At 38.3% G+C, this 21,760-nt stretch overlaps 1 protein-coding gene across 1 annotated transcript; it reads left to right on the forward strand.

Moving 5' to 3' along the window:
* Window positions 1-616: 616 nt before the first annotated feature.
* Window positions 617-15,945, forward strand: LOC139147555 (acyl-coenzyme A diphosphatase NUDT19-like). Its single transcript, XM_070718682.1, has 3 exons — window positions 617-1,539; window positions 9,860-10,067; window positions 12,400-15,945. Exons 1-3 carry the CDS (start codon window positions 853-855, stop codon window positions 12,621-12,623), a joined length of 1,119 nt encoding a protein of 372 aa, XP_070574783.1. The 5' UTR covers window positions 617-852; the 3' UTR covers window positions 12,624-15,945.
* The last annotated feature ends 5,815 nt before the right edge of the window (window positions 15,946-21,760 follow it).

Raw genomic sequence — 21,760 nt, forward strand, 5'->3', positions numbered from 1 at the left:
TTTGGGCGATTTTCCCGGTTTTTTTTTGTCCAAAAATCTTCTTTTCTGAAAGTGCTCATCCTCTTGCCTTGAAAACTTGTGTGTATGATCCTAGGGTTGGCCTTTGTCAGATTTGTTCAAATTGTGGTGAAATTTTCATATTTGTATTTTTGCGGCAATTTTTCCCATTTTTTGTCAAAAAATCATTTTTTCTTAAAGTATTTGTTGGATTGCTGTAAAACATGATAGTCTTGATCCTAGGGTTGTTTTCTGTCAGATGAGTCAAAGTCATTATGAGATGGAGCATTTCATATTGCTTGGGTATAAGATTAATTTGGACTTGCAATGGAATTTTCTTAGTAATAAACCTGTAAGAATGCAATGTCATGTGTGTACTGGTAGTTAGTATTGCTGCAAAATGGGAGGACAGTGTCATCGACACTATTTTTTTAGTGATTGTGTTGCACATCTTGTGAGTACTTAGGTTGCAGTGGCGGGCATATCGACTACGGGATCAATAGATCGATCCGAAAATCGAGCAGACTACCCAGCTAAGGAGCGCCTGTGGTCGATGCCCGGTCAGTGTCAGTCTAGAAGGCGCCCTCTTGCGATTGGAGACGCAAATTTCTTTCCTTTGTGAGGTCGTGAGGTCACGTAAGGTAGCCTACGGTACGGCATGAATTACGAAAATAGACATAATGCCAAAGGTCACCTGGCTGTGAACAGCTTTATATGCCAGTGCAGTAATCCATGCTATTGACTGGTGTAAGCTCTTGTCACTACGTGTATGGTATTCACATCGAATCAACATGACGGCATGATATTCCTGTTCATATCCTCCAGCATTTAAATTTTAATGTTTTTGTCCCGTCAATGGCGACTCTTTTGAAACGGTGGCGAGAAGCGGCAACCCTGGTACTGGCTGCAAGAATGCGCAAACCTCAGCTAGGATCCTGTGACTACCAGCTTCTCATGCTCCAGCGACACCAGCGAAGCAAGTTCATGCCGGACAACTACGTCTTCCCCGGCGGTGTTATTGAAACTGAAGCGGACTTTGCCAGCCAGTGGGCTGAACTTTTTGAGAAAAGTAACAGGACACTGACCAGATTCACGGACATCAGAGGGCCCAGACCGCCGATGTTCTCGAAGACGAGGGGGGCTTCAGAAATTCCTAACGAGGTTGCATTCCGTATATGTGCAATACGTGAAACTTTTGAAGAAAGTGGTATTCTTCTAGTCACCGACCCTTCCACAGTAGCCGATGAAGGCGACAAGGATATTCTGAAGCTGTCAACCTCAACCACTGACAAAATTTTATCGAAAATTTGCAAGCGTGAACTCGAGGATTGGCGGCGACGTGTCCATGACAACGCTTCGGAATTTATAGAGTTGTGTCGGCAGCTGAATTGTGTGCCTAACATCTGGGCTCTGACGGAATGGTCGGATTGGCTGACACCCTCTGACGTTAAGCCAAGGCGGTACGACACTGTTTTTTATGTTTGCTGTGTGGATGACATCCCATCGGCTGCTGTGGATGATCAAGAAGTTGTCAACTTGAAAGTAAGTCCATTGGCATTGGCCTGGTTGAGATGAAATCACAGTAACTTTCTCTGCTTCATTGTTTAAATTAATTTTTAATGATGTTTGTCTGCACATTTGTACAATCCGTTTTGTCAGGAATATGACCAAGACATTAACATTAGAATCTTTTATGAATTTATTATAGTGTCATTTTCTTATTATATCTTTTCGTTTCAATGATATCAATAATTAAATCAATTGTCTCAGTTGTTTGACCATACGTATTTTCCTTCCATACAGCTGACCAAAAGATATTCCCATAACATTGACATTATTTCCTCGTTGTTAAGGTCTGCATATCTTTTTCTCATTACTTCAGTTTTTCAGCAAAGTTAAATTTTTGTTGTAATTAATTGAATTATTGATACTATTGAAGCAAAGGTCAACATGATGGAACTGTATCTGCCGTAGGAGCTGGGCAATTTTGCCGTCCCCTTTGTGTCAAAGTGCAGGTACATTCATCTTGTGCTCAAAGATGGCTGCATGCAAACAATGGGGTAACATGATTCACTGTTCAAAGGTTAAACTAACCTATTTACAAGTTGTTCTGTGTGTATGGGGACGCTAGAAATGTCATACACTTGCAGGCTAATCTATAGATCTGCAGACAGTAGCTCTATGTCTGCAGACAGACAGACGGATGGATGGGCAGACAGATAGACTGTACTGCAGCTAGCTAATCTACTGACTTTCAAGCTAAAATCTATGTCTGCAGACAGACAGACGGATGGATGGGCAGACAGATAGACTGACACACACCATAGACAGTTTTGGGATGGGGAAGGCCTCTACAGCCTATGCACACACAGAATTACAGAGTAATGACATTGGCCCTCTAAGTGTGCCGTTGGCACACAGGCCAATCATGGAATTTATTTAATTGGAGACCAAACCTTATAAAATCACCTTCAGCTCTGTTTTCTCATGATTTCAGGCGGAGTGAATACAAATTTGACCACTACCTCCATGATGGCATGCTACTCGTAAAATGCACCAGATATGAACTGAAAATGCTGTGTTTCATTATATATTGCAGTATGTGTAAATTTTTACCTTTGCCACATGTTTGCAACTTTATTGAAAGTATTATGATCAACACAATGAACAATAATCACCGCTGATTAGGTCATGAAGTACACAAATATGTAATTAGCTGAAATAAAAATATTAAAGTTCTTTTACTGCTGTCATTGTATCACCACTTTATATAGCAAGTGTAATTACCATTGGCCAAGTCCTTCAAGCCATATATGGCAAGCTGTTAAAGCTCATTAGACATGCAAATTATAAATTAGCTGACATGAAAATGTGAAATGACTTTTCATATTGTTTTAGCCTGGTATAGTCATCAATGTACATGGCATGTTTTGCCAACTTTGATCAAGTAAATCCAAGTATATATCCCTAATAAGCAAAGTTCATGAAATATGTAAATTAGGAATTGGCTTTAGTAAAAATGCTTAATGATTATCAATAATGTTGTATCATGGTATCTGCAATATATGCAGCAAGTTTTGTCAACTTTGGTCAAGTTGATTCAGATATATATCTCTAATTAGGAAAGTTTATTAAATATTCAAATTAGGAATTACCTGAAGAGAAAATGCTTAATGGCTTTCAATAATATTGTATTATAGCGTCTTTAATGTACATAGTAAATTTCATCAATTTTGATCAAGTCAATTCAGATAAATATTCCTAATTATGAAAATTCATTTAATATGCAAATTAGGAATTGGCTGAAGTAAAAATGTCTTTTGATTTTCAATAATGTTATATCACAGTATTCTTGATGTATATAGCAAGTTTCAACAACTACAATCAAGTTAAATCAGATATATATCCCTAATTTGGAAAGTTTATTAAATATGCAAATTCGGAATTGGCTGAAGTAAAAATGTTTAATGACTTTCAAAAATGTTGTACCAAAGTAGCTTCAACACATGAAGCAAGTTTCATCATCTTTGGTCCAGTCAATTCAAATATATACCTACTATTAGCAAAGTTCATTAAATATGCAAATTAGGAATCGGCTGCAGTTAAAATGCTTAATGACTTTCAATAATGTTAAATCAGAGTATCTTTAATATACGTACCAAGTTTGGTCATTTTGATCAAGTCAAATCAGACATATATCCCTAATAAGGAAAGTTCATTAAATATGCAAATTAGCAACTATCTTTCATGTCACCCTTTATGGTTACCAGTGCTGATATATCTTTGGTGTGATCAACATTTGTAGCAAATTTCATCAAATTTTGTGTAGTCGTTTTAATGTACATCCGTTTTTTCTAAAATCATTATTATGCAAATGAGAAAAAGTAAGCAAGCTACACCCACCAACCAGATATGAACTGAAAATGCTCACGTGTTTCATTATATATTGCATTTATGTGCAAGTTTGAACCTTTGCTACATGCTTTGCTACATTTAAAGTGTTATGATCAACACAATGAATTTCACCACAGATCAATTCTAAAGGTCATTAAGTATTCAAATATGTAATTAGCTGAAATAAAAATAATTAATTTCTTTGAGTACTGTCATTGTATCACAATATAGCATGTGTAATTACCTTTGGTCAAGTCCTTCAAGCTCTATATGCCAAACCGTGAAAGCTTGTTAGCTATTTATGCAAATTATGAATTAGCTGACATGAAAATGCAAAATGACTTTCAATACTGTTATAACCTGGTATAATGATCAATGTACACAGCATGTTTCGCCAAATTTTATCAAGTAAATGCCAGTATATATCCCTAATTTGGAAGGTTCATTAAATATGCATATTGGGAATTGGCTGAAAAAAATGTCAAATGACTTTCAATAATCTTGTATCATAGTATCTTTAATGTACATAGCAAGTTTTGCCAACTTTGGTCAAGTCAAAACAGATAAATATCGCTAATAAATGCGGGATATCGGACCGCAGGCGGGCGAAGATTGCATTATAAGCGCGCCAACCCAAACTCACTGCATGGACATCACATTTACGAAATCGAAGTCCAAAGTCAACTACGTCATTGTTAGAATAAGAGAGGTTTTCCATCACACGGGAGCATACCACCACAAATTTTGCACAGATGGCGTTGCACTGGCATTGAAAAGGGTGCATGGGAGCATGGGAACGCGGGCAGTTTCCCTCGCTATGGGTAGGAAATGCATTGAGCAAGACACACTTCCGGGTTCGCAAAAAAAACGAGGATCCCATTTACGGGGCGCTCAAATATAACTATTTGCTGTGATACATAGCAGAGGCGTATATGTTTGTGATGCTGAGAATAACATCAGTAAATAAATGACGGGTTTTAAAAGTTGACGTTTTTTGCGATGAAACAGACTTCTGAAGGTAGCTCGCTTGGGGAACACGTCATCCCGGCCGCTGTCCGCTTTGACCCCAGTAATTCACACTGGTTTTGGTCGGCCCCAGGTACCCAAGTCACTTCGACCCCGTCACACTTTTGCCTACATGTCCACGGAGACGATTCAACATGTTCCACAACAAAGCCAAGACAAAAATTGAAAATATCAATAAAATGGCTTCACAAAGGCTGAAATACACGATACTCGATGAAGTATGAAGTTTATGAAATGAAATCAAAATTGACAACACAAGTGTTTGTCTCGGGTAATACCACTTGAAGTTGAACTATTCTACAGACTGTTTTTTTCCATACAGTGCAGTATTTGTCAGTGACAAATTAATCTTTGCAATACATTTTTTGCGATGAGCTGGAAATTTGATTAATATCGAGTTAATGTACATAAATATTCCGTTATTTACTGGGACACGTTTATTTTCTCGATCCGCTATCTGCGGACTACGTGCTGAAGTACATTGACTGTTCATGTCAACGATCGTTTCTCCCTCTGCAGAGTTTCTGTATCCCGTTCAACAACGCTGTACCTCGATCACACGATAGTGACGCTATGTAGCTGTGCAGTATTGAAACTTATCATAAAATGGCCACCTCGTCTAACAGTAACACGTATTGTCGGGATTATCGTACGGAAAAAAGACTGCAAAAGTAAGACTTATGAATCTTCATCAGAATTGAACACATCATGATTGTACACGAGTATCAACCGTGAATGCACGTTGAGCTCGGCAGTTACACAAGCATGGTACGCTACATGCATAGCCCTACGAGTATGGCGACAGTGTCCGGCTTTGGCTACGCCGCCTACCGGAGGTGGGAGGCGGCGTAGCCAAAGCCGGACACTCTCGTCATACTCACAGGGCTAGCTACATGCACTGCCGCGATGCCGATCGTATGCATTCCAAGGCCTATCCCGGAATTTGTTTCACAAACAACCTCAAAGGAGAGCAAACATACTTCTATGGACAATGACGAACACGTTTCTTGGCGAAGCAAAATCAAAACAGTGCAGAAGTACATGAAGTAGGTCATGGCCTTGGACTCTGTGCACGAACCTGATTGGACACTTCAATACCTTTGACCCAAAGGTATTATTCATCAGCACTTCCATGCCATGAGGCTAGGTAGAGAACGTATGTACTCATTTCTGGCGATCGAGCAGCGAGGGAAACAATCAATTACCAAGGATAAAGCTAATTTGCTAAACGATATTTTATCTTGAATAGTGAGTTGAATGAGTAATAAAATATCATATTTTTAATGTTCAATACGAGGTTGAAACACGGAGGGACCGTGGTTGAAACCAGAGCTATCCAGCTGTAGCCAACCTGGACAAGCACATTTCACAGCGCCCTCAAACAGTCGATTGTTTTCACTTGTCATACGCGGCGTAACAGAAAAATTAAAACTTTCATAACTTCATTAATATCCAAGCCACGCCCACCAAAACCTTTTCAGTTCTAGCCATTTGAATTCTGAAGATGTCTACCAAATTTGACTGAAATACGTTCAGCCGTTTTTGAGAAAATGGACCAACAGACAGACAGACAGACACACAGACAGACAGACAGACAGACATCGCTGCGACATATGCTCACGTGTTCACACGTGAGCAAAAAAACTAACCAGTTCTTGCCATTTGCTGACTGAATCTATGTACCAGATTTGATTCTGATCTGATGAGCCGTTTTTTGCTCACGTGTTTACACACGTGAGCATATGTCGCAGCGATGTCTGTCTGTCTGTCTGTCTGTCTGTCTGTCTGTCTGTCTGTCTGTCTGTCTGTTGGTCCGATATCTCAAAAACGGCTGATCAGATCAGAATCAAATCTGGTACATAGATTGAGTTTGCAAATGGCAAGAACTGATTAGTTTTTGGTGGGTGTGGCTTGCATACTTTTTGCTCATTTGCATAATTAATGATTTTAGAAAAAACGGATATACATTAAAAACGACTGCACACAATTTGATGAGATTTGCTACAAATGTTGATCACACCAAGATATATTAGCAGTGGGAAGCATTAAGGGGTGACATGAAATATAGTTGCTAATTTGCATATTTAATGAATTTTCCTAATCAGGGATATATCTGATTTGACTGGATCAAATTGACCAAACTTTGTATGTACATTGAAGATACTCTGATTTACCATTATTGAAAGTCGTTAAGCATTATAACTTCATCCAATTCCCAATTTGCATATTTAATGAACTTTGCTAATTAGGGATATATTTTGATTGACTGGACCATTGTTGATGAAACTTGCTACATGTATTGAAGCTACTATGATACAACATTCTTGAAAGTCATTAAGCATTTTTACTTCAGCCAATTCCTAATTTGCATATTTAATGAACTTTCCTAATTAGGGATATATATCTGAATTAACTTTATTTTAGTTATTAAAACTTGCTATATACATCAAGATACTGTGATATAACATTATTGAAAGTCAAAAGACATTTTTACTTCAGCCAATTCCTAATTTGCATTTTCACAATTAGGGATATATCTGAATTGACTTGATCAAAATTGATGAAAATTGCTATGTACATTAAAGGCACTATAATACAATATATTGAAAGTCATTAAGCATTTTTCTCTTCAGTCAATTCCTAATTTGCATATTTAATGAACTTTCCTAATTAGGGATATATATCTGAATTGACTTGACCAAAGTTGACAAAACTTGCTACATATATTGAAGACACTATGATACAACAATATTAAAAATCGTTAAGCATTTTTACTTCAGCCAATTCCTTATTTACATATTTAATGAACTTTGCTAATTAGGGATATATATTTGAATTGACTGGACCAAAGTTGATGAAACTTGGTATACACATTAAAGATACTATGATACAGCATTATTGAAAGTCATTAAGCAATTTTTCTTCAGCCAATTCCTAATTTGCATTTTCGATGATCTACGGCGCGTAATCAAAGCCAATATTCGAACTCCCAATTTTCAACTATACAACTCAACATTCAACATTCAAACTCCACATTTTCAACTATACAACTCAACATTTAATATTCGAACTCCCAATTTTCAACTATACAACTCAACATTCAACATTCAAACTCCACATTTTCAACTATACAACTCAACATTCAACATTCGAACTCCCAATTTTCAACTATACAACTCAACATTCAACATTCAAACTCCACATTTTCAACTATACAACTCAACATTCAACATTCGAACTCCCAATTTTCAACTATACAACTCAACATTCAACATTCAAACTCCACATTTTCAACTATCGAACTCAATATTTTCAACTTTCGAACTCCACTTTTCAACTTTCTAAGTCCGGGATTCGTATTCTCCCTAGGCATCCCTGACTTGCTACATTGTAGTTACCCACGTTTTTCCTTCTGGGCTATACTACGTCAGAACGCGTCATAGATACGTCACATGACGTTTCGGAGTTTCAGAATTATTCCTATGTGATGTTCTAGAGGGTCCAAATAACAACTCGCTTGTTAATTTCCACACTGTTACAGCCAAAACACAACTCAGACACTGAACACACCAAAGCACATACAAGACGAGATGGCTGATGTGTGAAGCAACTTTCCCTTTAGTACACCGTGACGTTGAGCGGCTTGCACTAGCTGGACAATACGCTCACTACACATTCCAATGCCACTTAACTGTGACAAAAGTCTAACATGACTCTCACACCTACGTGACACATCTCCCCGTCTGTCGGGCTGGTCATAACAAGGTCAAGTGGCAGCCTAGACAAACTACCACTGACGTGGTCACGAACGAACTTGGTGTCGTCCATGTTCAAAATTAACTGCGAGGTCACCATGTGTTTGGGACTCCCTAACAAAATGATAAGTAGTTTCATTTAAATGACACCGACGATTTTTTAAAGTCGTATTTGACTATGTATGCTCATTTGGATTTGTGTTCGCTGGCTAGTGGTCTAGGGGGACCTATGACTTCGATAGTTGAAAATGTGGAGTTGTATAGTTGAAAATGGGATTTCGAATGTTGAATGTTGAGTTGTATAGTTGAAAATTGGGGAGTTCGAATGTTGAATGTTGAGTTGTATAGTTGAAAATGTGGAGTTTGAATGTTGAATGTTGAGTTGTATAGTTGAAAATGGGAGTTTGAATGTTGAATGTTGAGTTGTATAGTTGAAAATTGGGAGTTCGAATATTGGCCTTGATTACGCACCATACCGGTAGATGATCTTTCCTCTGAGATTCACTTGATCGAAGTTGGCAAAACATGCTATGTACATTGATAATTATACCTGGTTAAAACATAATCGAAAGTCATTTCACATTTTCATATCAGCTAATTTATAATTTGCATATCTAATGAGCTTTCACAGTTCGGCATATATGGCTTTAAGGACTTGGCCAAAGGTAATTACACTTGCTATATAAAGTGGTGATACAATGACAGCAGTCAAAGAACTTTAATATTTTCATTTCAGCTAATTACATATTTGTATACTTCATGACCTTTTAGAATTAATCAGTGGTGAATATTGTTCATTATGTTGATCATAATACTTTCAATGAAGTTGCAAACATGTGGCAAAGGTTCAAATTTACACATAACTGCAATATATAATGAAACACGTGAGCATTTTCAGTTCATATCTGGTTGAGATATGGGACCAACAGACAGTCTGACAGACAGACACACAGACAGACAGACAGACATCGCTGCGACATATGCTCACGTGTGTAAACACGTGAGTAAAAAATTGGCACAGCCTGTATATTAGAGCTTAAAGCATAACATGTTGAAAACATTAATGTTAGTCTACAACTGCAGTCTCCTTCTCTTGTCTACAAAAGTGTTCAATATTAGCAATGATTTTTTTTTTAATGCAGTTTCCGCAGTCTTGAAATTCCAAAACTTTCTGACTTCTCCCACAGTGGTTGACACCTTCCGAAGCATTAGCAGCTCACATGTCAGAGAAGATCATCCTTGGTCCACCACAGTTGTATGAAGTCTCCAGGATTCGCAACTTCAAGAGTTTGGATGATCTCCATGGTTACAGTGTTGCTAGGGGAGACAAAGGTCTGGATCTATGGTTGCCAGTGAGAATTAATGCAAAAGATGGAGTTCTATCAGTCCTTCCAGGTTAGATGATAATAAAGGGTTGTCTATATGTCTGCTTCCTGAACATCTATCAATACAATTTCAGAATGTAGCAGTGTACAAGTTCTGATGTTTCAAACCACGTAATATCATGTATTATATCATACCAGTATATTGATCGCGCAAATACAGCAATCTGATTGGTCGACATGCAAAAAGAACCGTGGTATATTGACAATATACCACGGCTGGCACACACCCGAGCAATCTCCGCCTAAGCAAAAATCCGTTTTTGACGTTCCATGCCAGAATTTCAATATACTGTTATGATATAATAGCAATAAATCACACCCAGCGACGATATACCACTCGATTTTGACAAGTTCACTTCATATGTACTTACTATCACTCGTACATAATTGTCGTGAACTGGTCAAATCTCGTGGTATACCATCGCTGGGTGTGCTTTATTGCTTAATCATCACATGCCTGGTTTTAATCTTTTGTGCAGATATTGAAAATTAACATCAGGCCAAATTTTAAAAATATGTTTTTCCAGTTACCTGACGTACCCTACTTAAGATCCTCCTACCCTTAACTTAACAGTGGGCTCTTCAAGTACCTGTGCTATTTGAATGCAAAATATCACTCATTTTGTCTGCGGCTGATCATTCATATATTGCCCTTGCTATCGTTTCAAAACTGCCTGACCACTCTCTGTTCATGGTCACCTGCTAGATACTTTTACATGAACTATTTCCCTAGGGAAATACACTTTGAAACAGTACCCCCCTCAGACTGTTATCAGAGGGCACTAGACATCTATTTTCCGCATCATGTGACTTTTTCCAGTGAATCACAGCTCAAAATGAGCATGCGCATGTTATCAATCCAACTATTCAACTGACAATACTGTGGGTGTATAAAATTTTTGGTGATGAAAGAATTAAAAAACTGAATTACAGTGTTTTTGTTATGGTAGTATGCACCTCGAAAGTGAAAGACTTATGGTAAACTTCTGCTCAATCTTTCCTCGAGGAATCTTTCAACCATACTCTTTCAAAATGAATAGCAAGCGACCTAACGGCTGATATAGCTCCGCTGTGTTTATATGTGGAGGAAAACTTTTTTTGACACATATTGGTGTAGAAGGCAGAAATCTTTGATAGCTCATTTCAGTGGCCAGAAAAAAGTGGCTAAAATAGCTGCAAAAATACACAATTGAAGATTTCATCATAATTTGAATATATCACATTGGATCATTCCTAAGAACATGTCAACCAAAGCTATCTGACGAGTAATTTTTTGATAATGAAATTTTCTGACCAAAAATGGCAAAAATTGCCCCAAATATAAAAATTGCAGATTTCATCATAATTTCAGTATATCATATATTAAACTACCGGTAATCCCTTGGAGCCAGTTTACCAAATATCAAAGGGCGTATTTTTACCAAATATCAAACTTGCAGTTTTTGAGAAACAATTTTTTTACCAAAAATGCCAAAAATGGCCCCAAAAATACAAAATTGCAGATTTCATCATAATTTCAATGTATCACATTTCATTCATCTGTAGGAACCTGCATATCGAATTTCAAAGCTATCAGATAAGTAGTTTTGGAGAAATACATTTTTTGACCAAAAATGGAAAAAATTGCCCCAAAAATACAAAATTGCAGATTTCATCATAATTTCAATAAATATCATTTAGTTCATCTGTAGGAACCGATATACCAAATTTCAAAGCTATCAGATGAGCAGTTTTAGATATACACATTTTTTGACCAAAAATGGCAAAAATCAACGAAAACGACGGAAAATCAACCTATTTGATAAGCTCTGTGTCTCTGACAGTGGACCTAAAAATTGGGTTGGAGGGGGGGGGGGGGGGGGGGGGGGGGGGGGTGCGGTCCCTACAAATTTTAGTACCAAAGAAACAAATTACATATGATTTACCAAGATTTTAAATTCAAGATGGCTGCCATCCTTGTGTTACTAAATTGTGTGGAAGGAAAATAAAATTTTCGATTTTGAAAAACTAAGATTGTGGAAATTTTTCTTACGGCAAGAGAGCCCCACTGTGAAAAGTGACAGATTAGAAAAAAATGATAAAAGTTTGAGAGTCTGATTATCTATCCCTGGGGCCCATTCTAACTAAGGCCAGTAGCCCAGTAAACTACCAGAGTTTCCCAGTCATTTTACCATGTTCCCCTTGGAAAATCAATACAATTGCATCAGAGGACAGCAGAAACAGCACCAGAGTTGCCACATCATTAACATATGTTTCAACTTCTCTTAGCAAAAACACTAAGATAAAAAAATATGCTTGAAATGACAGTGTAATCTTTCATTCATTCATTCTTTCATTCACAGGAGATAGCCTGTATCCTGAGAAGCCAGACTTCGTTGGAGATAAGGATGTTGAGAGTATTGACCAGACTATGCTCGAAAGCAGATGCTCTTCAACGTGCCTTCACAGAGCTGAAGTAAAAAGCATCTTTAAAGTTCGATTCTTCTGTAATATTGACTTGCCCTACGGACAAATTACACCTGTGACATCGGCACTGGATGACATTGAAAGAAAATCAAAGTTATAGAACTCAAGACCCAAGTTTCAGAATCTTGCATTAACCCTTTGAGTGCTGTAATTTTTCCCACCAAAAATTTTACTGCCTCATTTACCAATTTTTATGAATCTTTCTACAATTTTTTTGATAATTTTGGACCAAATGGACATCATATTTTATTGCCTGCAGTTTTTTATCAAAATTTTAGCAAAAATCTTAAAAAATTTACTAAGCTATAATTTATAAAGATGACAAAAATTGACTTTGGCGCTCAAAGGGTTAACCTCAATCCTTTGCTTCGGTCAGAAGGGTGTGTACGATCAGCAAACCTGTGCACAAAATCTCAGTTTCAGTAGGTAACAAGAGATAGCAACTCTCCTGTAATCCTCATACAATCTAAACCTTGAAAAATACAATATGTAAGATCAAAACGCACTCCTTTGAGATACTATGACATAGTGTTGAAATGTTACTACCAAAAGATGAAAAGAAATTTATGACAAATGGGTGTTATTATATCAGTAGTTACTTTGGTTTTGTGATTGTGAATGTTTCTTTGAGAATTGTATGTTGCTCTTTGGAAGTGGCGTTGATTAAAAGATAGTGTTTTCTTGTGAAATAATTACAGAGTTCTTGCAGCTTTGTATTTTAATTGAACTGGATTGTCCCTGTTACAATGCGTGCATGCATTTGATGTCTTCAAACTTCAAATCAATGAGGTCATTCCTACAATCACAAAAAGGTGTTATGATGCTGTCTTAAGGCACATTTTTATCTTTCATTTGAGGCAATGAGAAGGACGATGAGTCAGGATTTTCGATACTTGTTTGTGTTCTCCTTTTTTTAATTCAACGAAAGATGCTTAAAAAGCAGGAAAATTCAGAGATGTTAAAGTGTACAACAATAGTCATAATTTTTGGTATGTATTTGTTGGTAAGTTGCCAAATTTGTGATTTTTGTCAGTACTTTTTAAAGACATATATATATATCAGAGATATCTGTATGTTTACAATTTTTTTGTGTGTCCTTTGGGAGAGTTACTTTAAAATATCAAACATATTTTTCAGCATGCCCTTCAGCTGCATGACTTTTATATGTCAGATATATACATACATGTATCAGAGATATCTGGATGTTTAATATTTTTCTGCTCACCCTTTGGGCGCTGTATTTTAATTTATCATACATGCTATGCCTGTATTGCCATTCTCCTATTGTTCAGACGGTACTAGTATGAACCCGTATTTTAACTAGTGAAAATACGAATTATATTTTCACTGTAACCGAACTACTTCCAGCTACGCGTACGCGTGACCTTCGCTGGAGTGTTCACATATACATGTAAAAATGCTGAGCGAATAGACTTGTGACACTCCGAAACGTCATTGTGAATGTGATTATGGTCAAATTTTGTTGTGTGCAGTCATTCATGGGCATTGCACTTAGGTACAAGTACAGTTGTACAAAAAAACATACAACGAACGCATTGAAAATGTGTATGTTTTGCCGACCCGACAGGCGACACCTGTCATCGTTTACGTCCAGTTCCATACGGTGGTATTTTCATGTCGTTTACTCTGCTCTGCCGAAGATTACGATCTCGGTTGACAGAACCGCTATATGAAAAGTTTCACGTTGACGAGTTTCAGTGTCTGAGTGGTGAATTACATCGTTTACTGCCATAAATGAGCCACAAAAATCCAACCGCACTGAAAATACTCGCGACAGACGATGGGCATATATTATATTCCCGATTTTTACCGGTCTGTCAGTGAGATTCACAGGTTATGATTGTGCCGGTGGCACCGGTGTGGGTTTCGGAGACAATGTAAGATACAAGGGAAAGCAAAACTTTCGTTTACGTTGTCGTTAAAGAAATTAGTTCTATTTAAACAAGCCAGTAAGGAAAATATACGAGCAGACGATAAAAATACCTTTGAAATGTTTTATTCGTACAGCAACAAAATCACGAACGAGTTACGACGCTACAGCTTACAGTGTACTCACTTCACGTTTTCCCTAATCCGCTCACAAATTCCTTTCTAAGATGGTAAATTCGGCATAATTGACGACTGAGGACATGTATAATTCTTGGAGATAAACTGACTGGTACGGCTATTATATCCACTGTGCATTCATAGATGTCGCAGAGCTGCTAGCATCATGATAATCAGCTGCTCGATCGAGTTTGAAATCGAACTTTGGCGCGGCGCGAGTATTTTGACCCGATTTTGGCCGGCCTCATAACTTTCGCGAAGGGATGAGTGTATGTTTCAAAACACGAAAACACACTCATTTTACACACTCCAGCCTATTTTTTACTTCCACCGCCATTTCAAGCTAAAAATAAGTCTTCTTCAAAGTGTGAAAACCTGTGTCGACATCTTAATATTTAAATTGTTCGCTTCAAAAGTGTGCCACAAACCCTCCTTTGAAGTGGAATGGCCCAACAGCGGAATAATATCAAGAAGTGATACGGTTGTCATCACTCCTTAGCAACCAACTTTTTATCAGTACAGCGATGAGCAAGCAAGGTCGATTTCAATGGATTTCGTCGCTGATTTCGGAACGTCCGTAGGAAAAAAATCATAACCAAAGCATGCATGTATGATAAAGGGGTTATTACACGAAGTTTGGGCGATACCGCGTCGTATTCTCGTGATGTGTCCGCATTTTGACTCGTTGCTGCGCAACTCGTCAAAATACGGACACATCACTCGAATACGACGCGGTATCGCCCAAACTTCGTGTAATAACCCCTAAATATCAGAGATATATGTCAGAAATATCTTGATGTCTGTAAATTGAAAGTCTGTTTTGCAAAGTGTACTAATTATTATGAAATCTGCAGTTCATATGAAAAGCATGAAAAGTTTCTGATACTTTTCTGTTTTCTCTATGAGAATTCAGTATTAGAAAGCAACATGCACTAATATTTCACAATCACATTTTTCTTACAACAGTTCTGGACATCTGGTTGTGCATAAAAAGTGTGGAATACATTCACAGCTCATTCAAAATACTGTATTCAAAGTATCACCATCATATCCTTTCACACACACAAAAATATTGCAAAGATAGTCATTCTACAACACGAACAACAAGAATTTCATATTTACCCTTATGAAAATTTTTAGCTGCTGCACAGTGTTCCTGCACAGGTGCGGCACTAGTGCAACAGACAATTACTGTAACTCAACTGTAAGGCGACTTTTTCGCATGCAAATTAGCTGCTGCCGCACAGGCGCAAGAAATGATAAAAACAGTAACTGTGCGGCAGCTTTGTGCAGGAACTGTGCAGCAATATACAGCAGGTTGCGGCAGCTCTGCTGTAAGGCGATTTTTTTCTCATGCAAACAAGATGCTTCGCTGAACTCTGCTGAATGAAACAGTCCCCGATTATGGTTTGTTTGAGCTTGACGTGCTACCAAAATTATTGAGAAGTGGATATTCCAGAGCACACCCACCCCCGAGGCATTTCTATTGAAATTTCACATCAGAGTTCACGTTTTCCTGTTTTTGTCCGCTTGACCTTTGACCCTCAGGTAACTCGTGACTTGAAGGTTTAGATTTAGATAAAGGAGAATCATGAATCTCAAGGTAAATACATGATTTTCTAGCTGAGGGACAACGTTTGAAGTCGGGTCATTTATAGATCTGAGTCTTGCTGATTTTTACCTGGGTTATCAATTTCAAACTCTGGCCCGAAACCACAACCTGGTATTTACAGCTACACTTAATCATACTAAAATGTCACCTTACTTCCATTCATTCATTCTGTAGGCCCTATTGTGAAAAACACACCAAGCAATAAATGATCAATGTTTTTTCAATATTTATCTCTAGGCACCCTAAAGATTCAAGTAGATGCCAAACTTATTTCACACTATATTTGTACACTTGGTATTTCTGGATACACTGGTTTATTTCTGGTATCAATGATTATTGATATCTACTTATTTTTGCCTGCATTCAGTTGTATTCATTCACGAATGTAGTATTTGAAATTTTATCATAACAAACAACACTCTTTGCTACACCGTTTTCTGGTTCTTGAAGGTGCCATAAATTGTTTTGAGAGAGTGGAGGTGCCACAGCTAAAGAAAAGTGTCAGTGACTTGTGTTGAAGAATGAATTATGCAGAGGATGATGCGAGTCATTGATAAAGGAAAGAGTCAAGTGTTGAATTTATGACCTGAAATGACACAGTGTTGAAAATTATAACTGGAGGCCGACAGAAGTGTTGAAAATTATAAGTGTCAACAAATGACAGCACAAAGGTCTAGCCTGAATAGCTTCGCGATCGTGGAAATGTGTCAGAACTTTCCCTCATTCAATATTTTCTTCTTCATCGTTTCTTTCCTTTTCGTTTGTGTGAGCTTATAGGCCTAATACTTGATCAGTTGACAACTGATCAATTCATTAAAACCTAATTTTATGACAATGACTTTCTGTCATTATATTTTTGTTGGCATGTCCTGTCATAAAAACTAATGGTAACAAAATCTTTATGTACACTCAGTAAGTAATCCAGCCTACTAATTTTCCAAACCTATCATGAAACTTTCGTGGATATGTGTCAGAGCGAACTGGCTTACACTGATTAGCGGAACGGAATGAGCGGAACGGAACGGAACGGAACGGAATAGCCACACCAAAAAGAAAAATAGTTTCTCTTAATTAGAGTCCATTTTTTTTCGTTCACTGAATTTTGGAGCGGAACAGCATGGAATTTCGGATCTAAAACAGAAATTTGGATTTAAATAAAATATCACTTTTCAACCCTTAAAGTAATGCATCTGTTTTTCGAAGTTTCTCTTGCCGTGATGAAAATCGTGAATAAGACTACTAATAAGAATTTTATTCCATAGAAACACACTTCAGGAACTGTGGTAGAACAAGTACAATAAATCAAACATTACACATATAATCAGGCAAGACTGCTCCCGAGACTGCTGCTGGGAATGAATAAGACTATTGGACTGAAGCTATAATTCAAATCTGAAACTACACCTGAATCCAAACATCACCCTGGATATCGCATCTGCTGGAGGATGCTATGGCTACCATGAGGCATGTGAGATGGCGCACAGGCGTTCTGTTGAGTGGGCAGCTTTTAAAAATGTAGTTCTGCTACGTTCCGACGTTAAGGCTACGGAAGAGAACGTCCGAACGTAGCATAAACTATACTTTTACAAACTACCCACACAACAGAACGCCTATGAGGTGGCGGTCTGTGTAATAATTCACCTCGATGGCATGGCGCCTAATTACATTTTTGGCGCGGAGGTGAAAAAAAGAGGGAGGCGGTGACGGATCGTAACTTCTAAAATGGATACATTGAACTGCATTGCTGATTGTTTGTAATTGGCGCGGATGCCACTTCTTTTTCGTTTTTTGTTGCCAAGGGTCTGCAGACTTACGGGAGCACCAGTTGATTTAGGGGATTGTGAAAATGGAGGTGTAGACAAATTTTTTTTCACCCATTATGACGCATTTTTTTTCAAAAGCATGCTCGCGAAACAAATTATTTTCTGCACAACTGAAGGCAATGCAATATATTTCATTTGTTGTCAAAATGAAGTGCACGTGCATATGTTTTGCATGTCAAAGTTCATTCATGCAACCTGTAATCTTTATTGCAGAATTTTGCATATCTAACCACTTCCCACGTTAGAAAATTTTTAAATATCCAGATCTCAAAGATCAAAATACTAAGGTCGGTTCTAAACATTCATTTTTGGTAATTCCAGCACCTCGCATCACATTTTTGCCTTCCTCTCAGGGAAGTGGTAACATTTCTTTTCTCACTTTGGGGTTTTGCAGAAAATTATTTTATCATTCTCCGTGGGGGGGGGGGGTTTGACAATATTCCCCCTCCCGAATCCTCCAGCCCCTCCTTTAGAAATCAAATGATTCTCCCCTCAATCTATCGAATGACTAAACAACTAGGTCGAAGGACATCAGTAATACATACAAAAGGCATCGCTCATACTTACATACAAGGTCGATCAACGCGTTAACATGAAACTACGGCCGTTTTGCAATTTAAGTCATTCTTTTGTGATCAGTTTTTGAAGGCAGGTAGTGTTTACACCCCTAATTGTCGTTGTATGCCGTACACATGCAATTATTGTTTGAAAAGTATGTTGAGCTATTGCGATCGTACAAAACAGAGTGCACAACTACATGTTGGCCACAGACACGCCCTCTTTTGGGTTGACCACCCCTCCACACTATGGTACTGCCCTCTATAAGGCGTGATTCACGGGCTACGGGTTAGATGTAAATTTAGATGTAGCTTCAAATTGAAATTACAGCCTAGTTTCCCGTGGTATTTGACATAATTTTCATTTTGGAAACTTCAAAAATTAAGGTGCCTTACTTGTAGAGTTGAATAAATGATATATTTTATTTAAATCAAAATGTCTCTCTTAATTCCATTCTTTTCCGCTCAAAAATTTTGTGGACGAAAAATGGACTCTAATTAAGAAAAAACTAATTTTTTATTTGGTGTGGCTATTCCGTTCCGTTCCGTTCCGTTCCGCTCCATTCCATTCCGCAAATTAGTGTAAGCCGAGCGAACTTTCCCCCTTCAATCTTTGCTTCATCATCATGTTTTTTTTGTCTGAGTTGTAATTTATACAACCTTTAATCAGTTGAAAAAGGATCAATTCATTAAAACCTAACTTATTGACTTATATTTGTCGACTTGTCCTGTCATAAAAACTGATGGTAACAAAATCTACATATAGGCCTACTCGTACCCAGTTGGTGATCCGACCTACCCATTTTCCAAACTCCTTATTCTAAGACTTCACTCGTTTTACAGGTTTTAATTCTACATAAAACGTACCGTATGTGAGCTTTATGCATTAAAAAGTAAGACTGTATATTTTAGTTTCCTGAGATATCCTGATATACATAAGGTCAGCTGAAAGTAGAGGCAATAAACCGAATGGATTTTATCGAACTTGATAGCCTACAACTCATAAAAGCGTTCTGTTATAAAAAAATAGACGCATATTTCTACTATTGAGATCAAAGTGTCAGTAAAGTGTTGTATCTCAACTATTTTGGAACATTTTTGAATAGAAAACATGCAATTACCACCACCCGTCATCGTTCGAAAGCGGTTTGGCAGATATGGATGCAAATTATCGGACAGGGCCTCACACTCTCAGCCTTCGATCGACTTTTTAGCCAGGCAACACGGCGGCGCTGCGAGTACCTCTGACGACTATGGGCCGGGTGGTCTATGCTGACTTCCTTCATCACCTCCAGTGGGTCAAACATGGCCATGGTGCAATGCAATGCTTTACGATAAGCACAGTGTGTGAACTAAATCAGAAAGCAAGTTTGATAGATTGTTTATCAAAGCTATAAAAAACGATATCGGCCGACCATTATCAGGACTGATTTTGTTGACAACGAAAAGATGTCCATATCGGGGCCCCAGGTAAGCTTACGCGTGGGTGCAGCGTTGTTTCAAGTTGGATAGTCGATCGAAGGCCCTGGATCGAAGTTTGAGGCCGAACCTCGGGACTGACTTTTGTAAAGCAGTACCGAGGTTCGGCCTTCGGCCTCACACTTTCGATCGACTATCCAAGCAACCGTGACGCTCACCACCTGCACGGTGCACCTGTGATCGATATCAGCTCACTTCACTACTAGATTCTAGAAACGCGTACATCCTACGGTACACGCGTACTGCTGTACATGACCAGTCAGCAAGTTAGAAAATATTTGTGAAAAATGCAAAGATATATTCGTCATTGGATAATAATGCATTTTGTGTCAGAATTTCAAAAACTTCAGTAGTCGTATGAAAGCCTGCACGCGACGGTAGAACTCCGTATGTATCCGGTATATCCCCGCCCGGCGCCCCACCGCGGCCCTAGCTAGCTCCGCTGCCCCGTTGAACACCTGACCTCAGCAGGTCACCGGGTCAGTAAACTTGTGATATTTGGCGCGCAGAATACGAAAACTTCCCGCTTGTCCGTCTGCAAATTTATACATTTCCGCGCGTAAACTGACTTGAGAGTTCGATGACTCCTATGGTTATACCACGCCAGGGGGGCGCACACCGATACACTCGTAACATGTCGAGTTTTATACTTTTCGTCGTTAGGCGCAGGTAATTCTTCATTCAAACAGCGAAATAGTGATAAACATACAAATCTGTAAGATACCTTAGAGGTTAAATCAATCAAGATGTGCCAATTCTAAGCCATTTAATTGTTTTCCTTCGGCATCAAAAAACTGCAGAAGTGCATAGGGTAAGCGACGGGGGTCACGTATCAATGGCGTTCGAAAATGGTGTCAGGCAGTAAATGGAAGAGCGTCACTCACGCGCTCGACCGACCGAGTAAAAATACAGAAAAGTGCAATTTCTGCCGAAAATCGAAGAAATTAGCGCATGAAAATATTCTAAATTTAATGACATACAAATTAGGGGTTACCGACTCCAATTTTGTTTTGCAAAAATCGCGTTAATTAACCATTTACCACCGGAACCTCCAACGGGGGTGCCGACGACTGACGGAATAAATAGAATTTCATCTCTCTCGCGAGACTGAAACGGGAGTTTAAAGAATCGCATTTTTAGTCAAATTTCGGGATTTTTATCACACAATTTGTATACCACCATATTCCTGAAATCGTAGAGAACCTGGAGCACCAAAATCACGCCGTTCTTCGACCTATAGCGCGAGAACGGGGCAAAATAAGAAACGAGATACAATCGTGCACCGGCAAAAGATTTTACTATATAGGAGTAATTAGTTGCTGCCGCACAGGTGCAAGAAGCAATGAAAACAGTAACTGTGCGGTAGCTTTGTGCAGGAACTGTGCAACAATACAACAAGTTGCAGCAGCTTTGCTGTAGATGATTCTTTCGCATTATACACATTAGCTGCACTGAGCACATATATAGTGCAAGAAATGCTGAAAACAGTAACTGCAGTAACTTTGTGTTGGAAATGTGGAAGCCTGTGATTGCACAATAGCCTTTGAACTACAGAGTACCTGAAAGACTGTGCAGGAACTTCACAGAAAATTGTGGCATCTTGCAGGACAGCTACCAGGAGTAGGTAAAATTTGCGGCAAATTATTTTGCATGTTACTGCAGATTTGCCGCAAACTACAAAATGCAAAATTTCCTTCAT

The sequence above is a fragment of the Ptychodera flava genome, chromosome 13 (assembly GCF_041260155.1).
Source record: "Ptychodera flava strain L36383 chromosome 13, AS_Pfla_20210202, whole genome shotgun sequence".
Lineage (NCBI taxonomy): Eukaryota > Metazoa > Hemichordata > Enteropneusta > Ptychoderidae > Ptychodera > Ptychodera flava.

Excerpts from the sequence above, each read along its gene's own strand:
- LOC139147555 (XM_070718682.1), top strand. The coding sequence starts at position 853 with ATGGCGACTCTTTTGAAACGGTGGCGAGAAGCGGCAACCCTGGTACTG. Across the intron at positions 1,540-9,859 it reads AAGAAGTTGTCAACTTGAAA|TGGTTGACACCTTCCGAAGC; the intron begins GTAAGTCCATTG and ends CTTCTCCCACAG. Across the intron at positions 10,068-12,399 it reads AGTTCTATCAGTCCTTCCAG|GAGATAGCCTGTATCCTGAG; the intron begins GTTAGATGATAA and ends TTTCATTCACAG.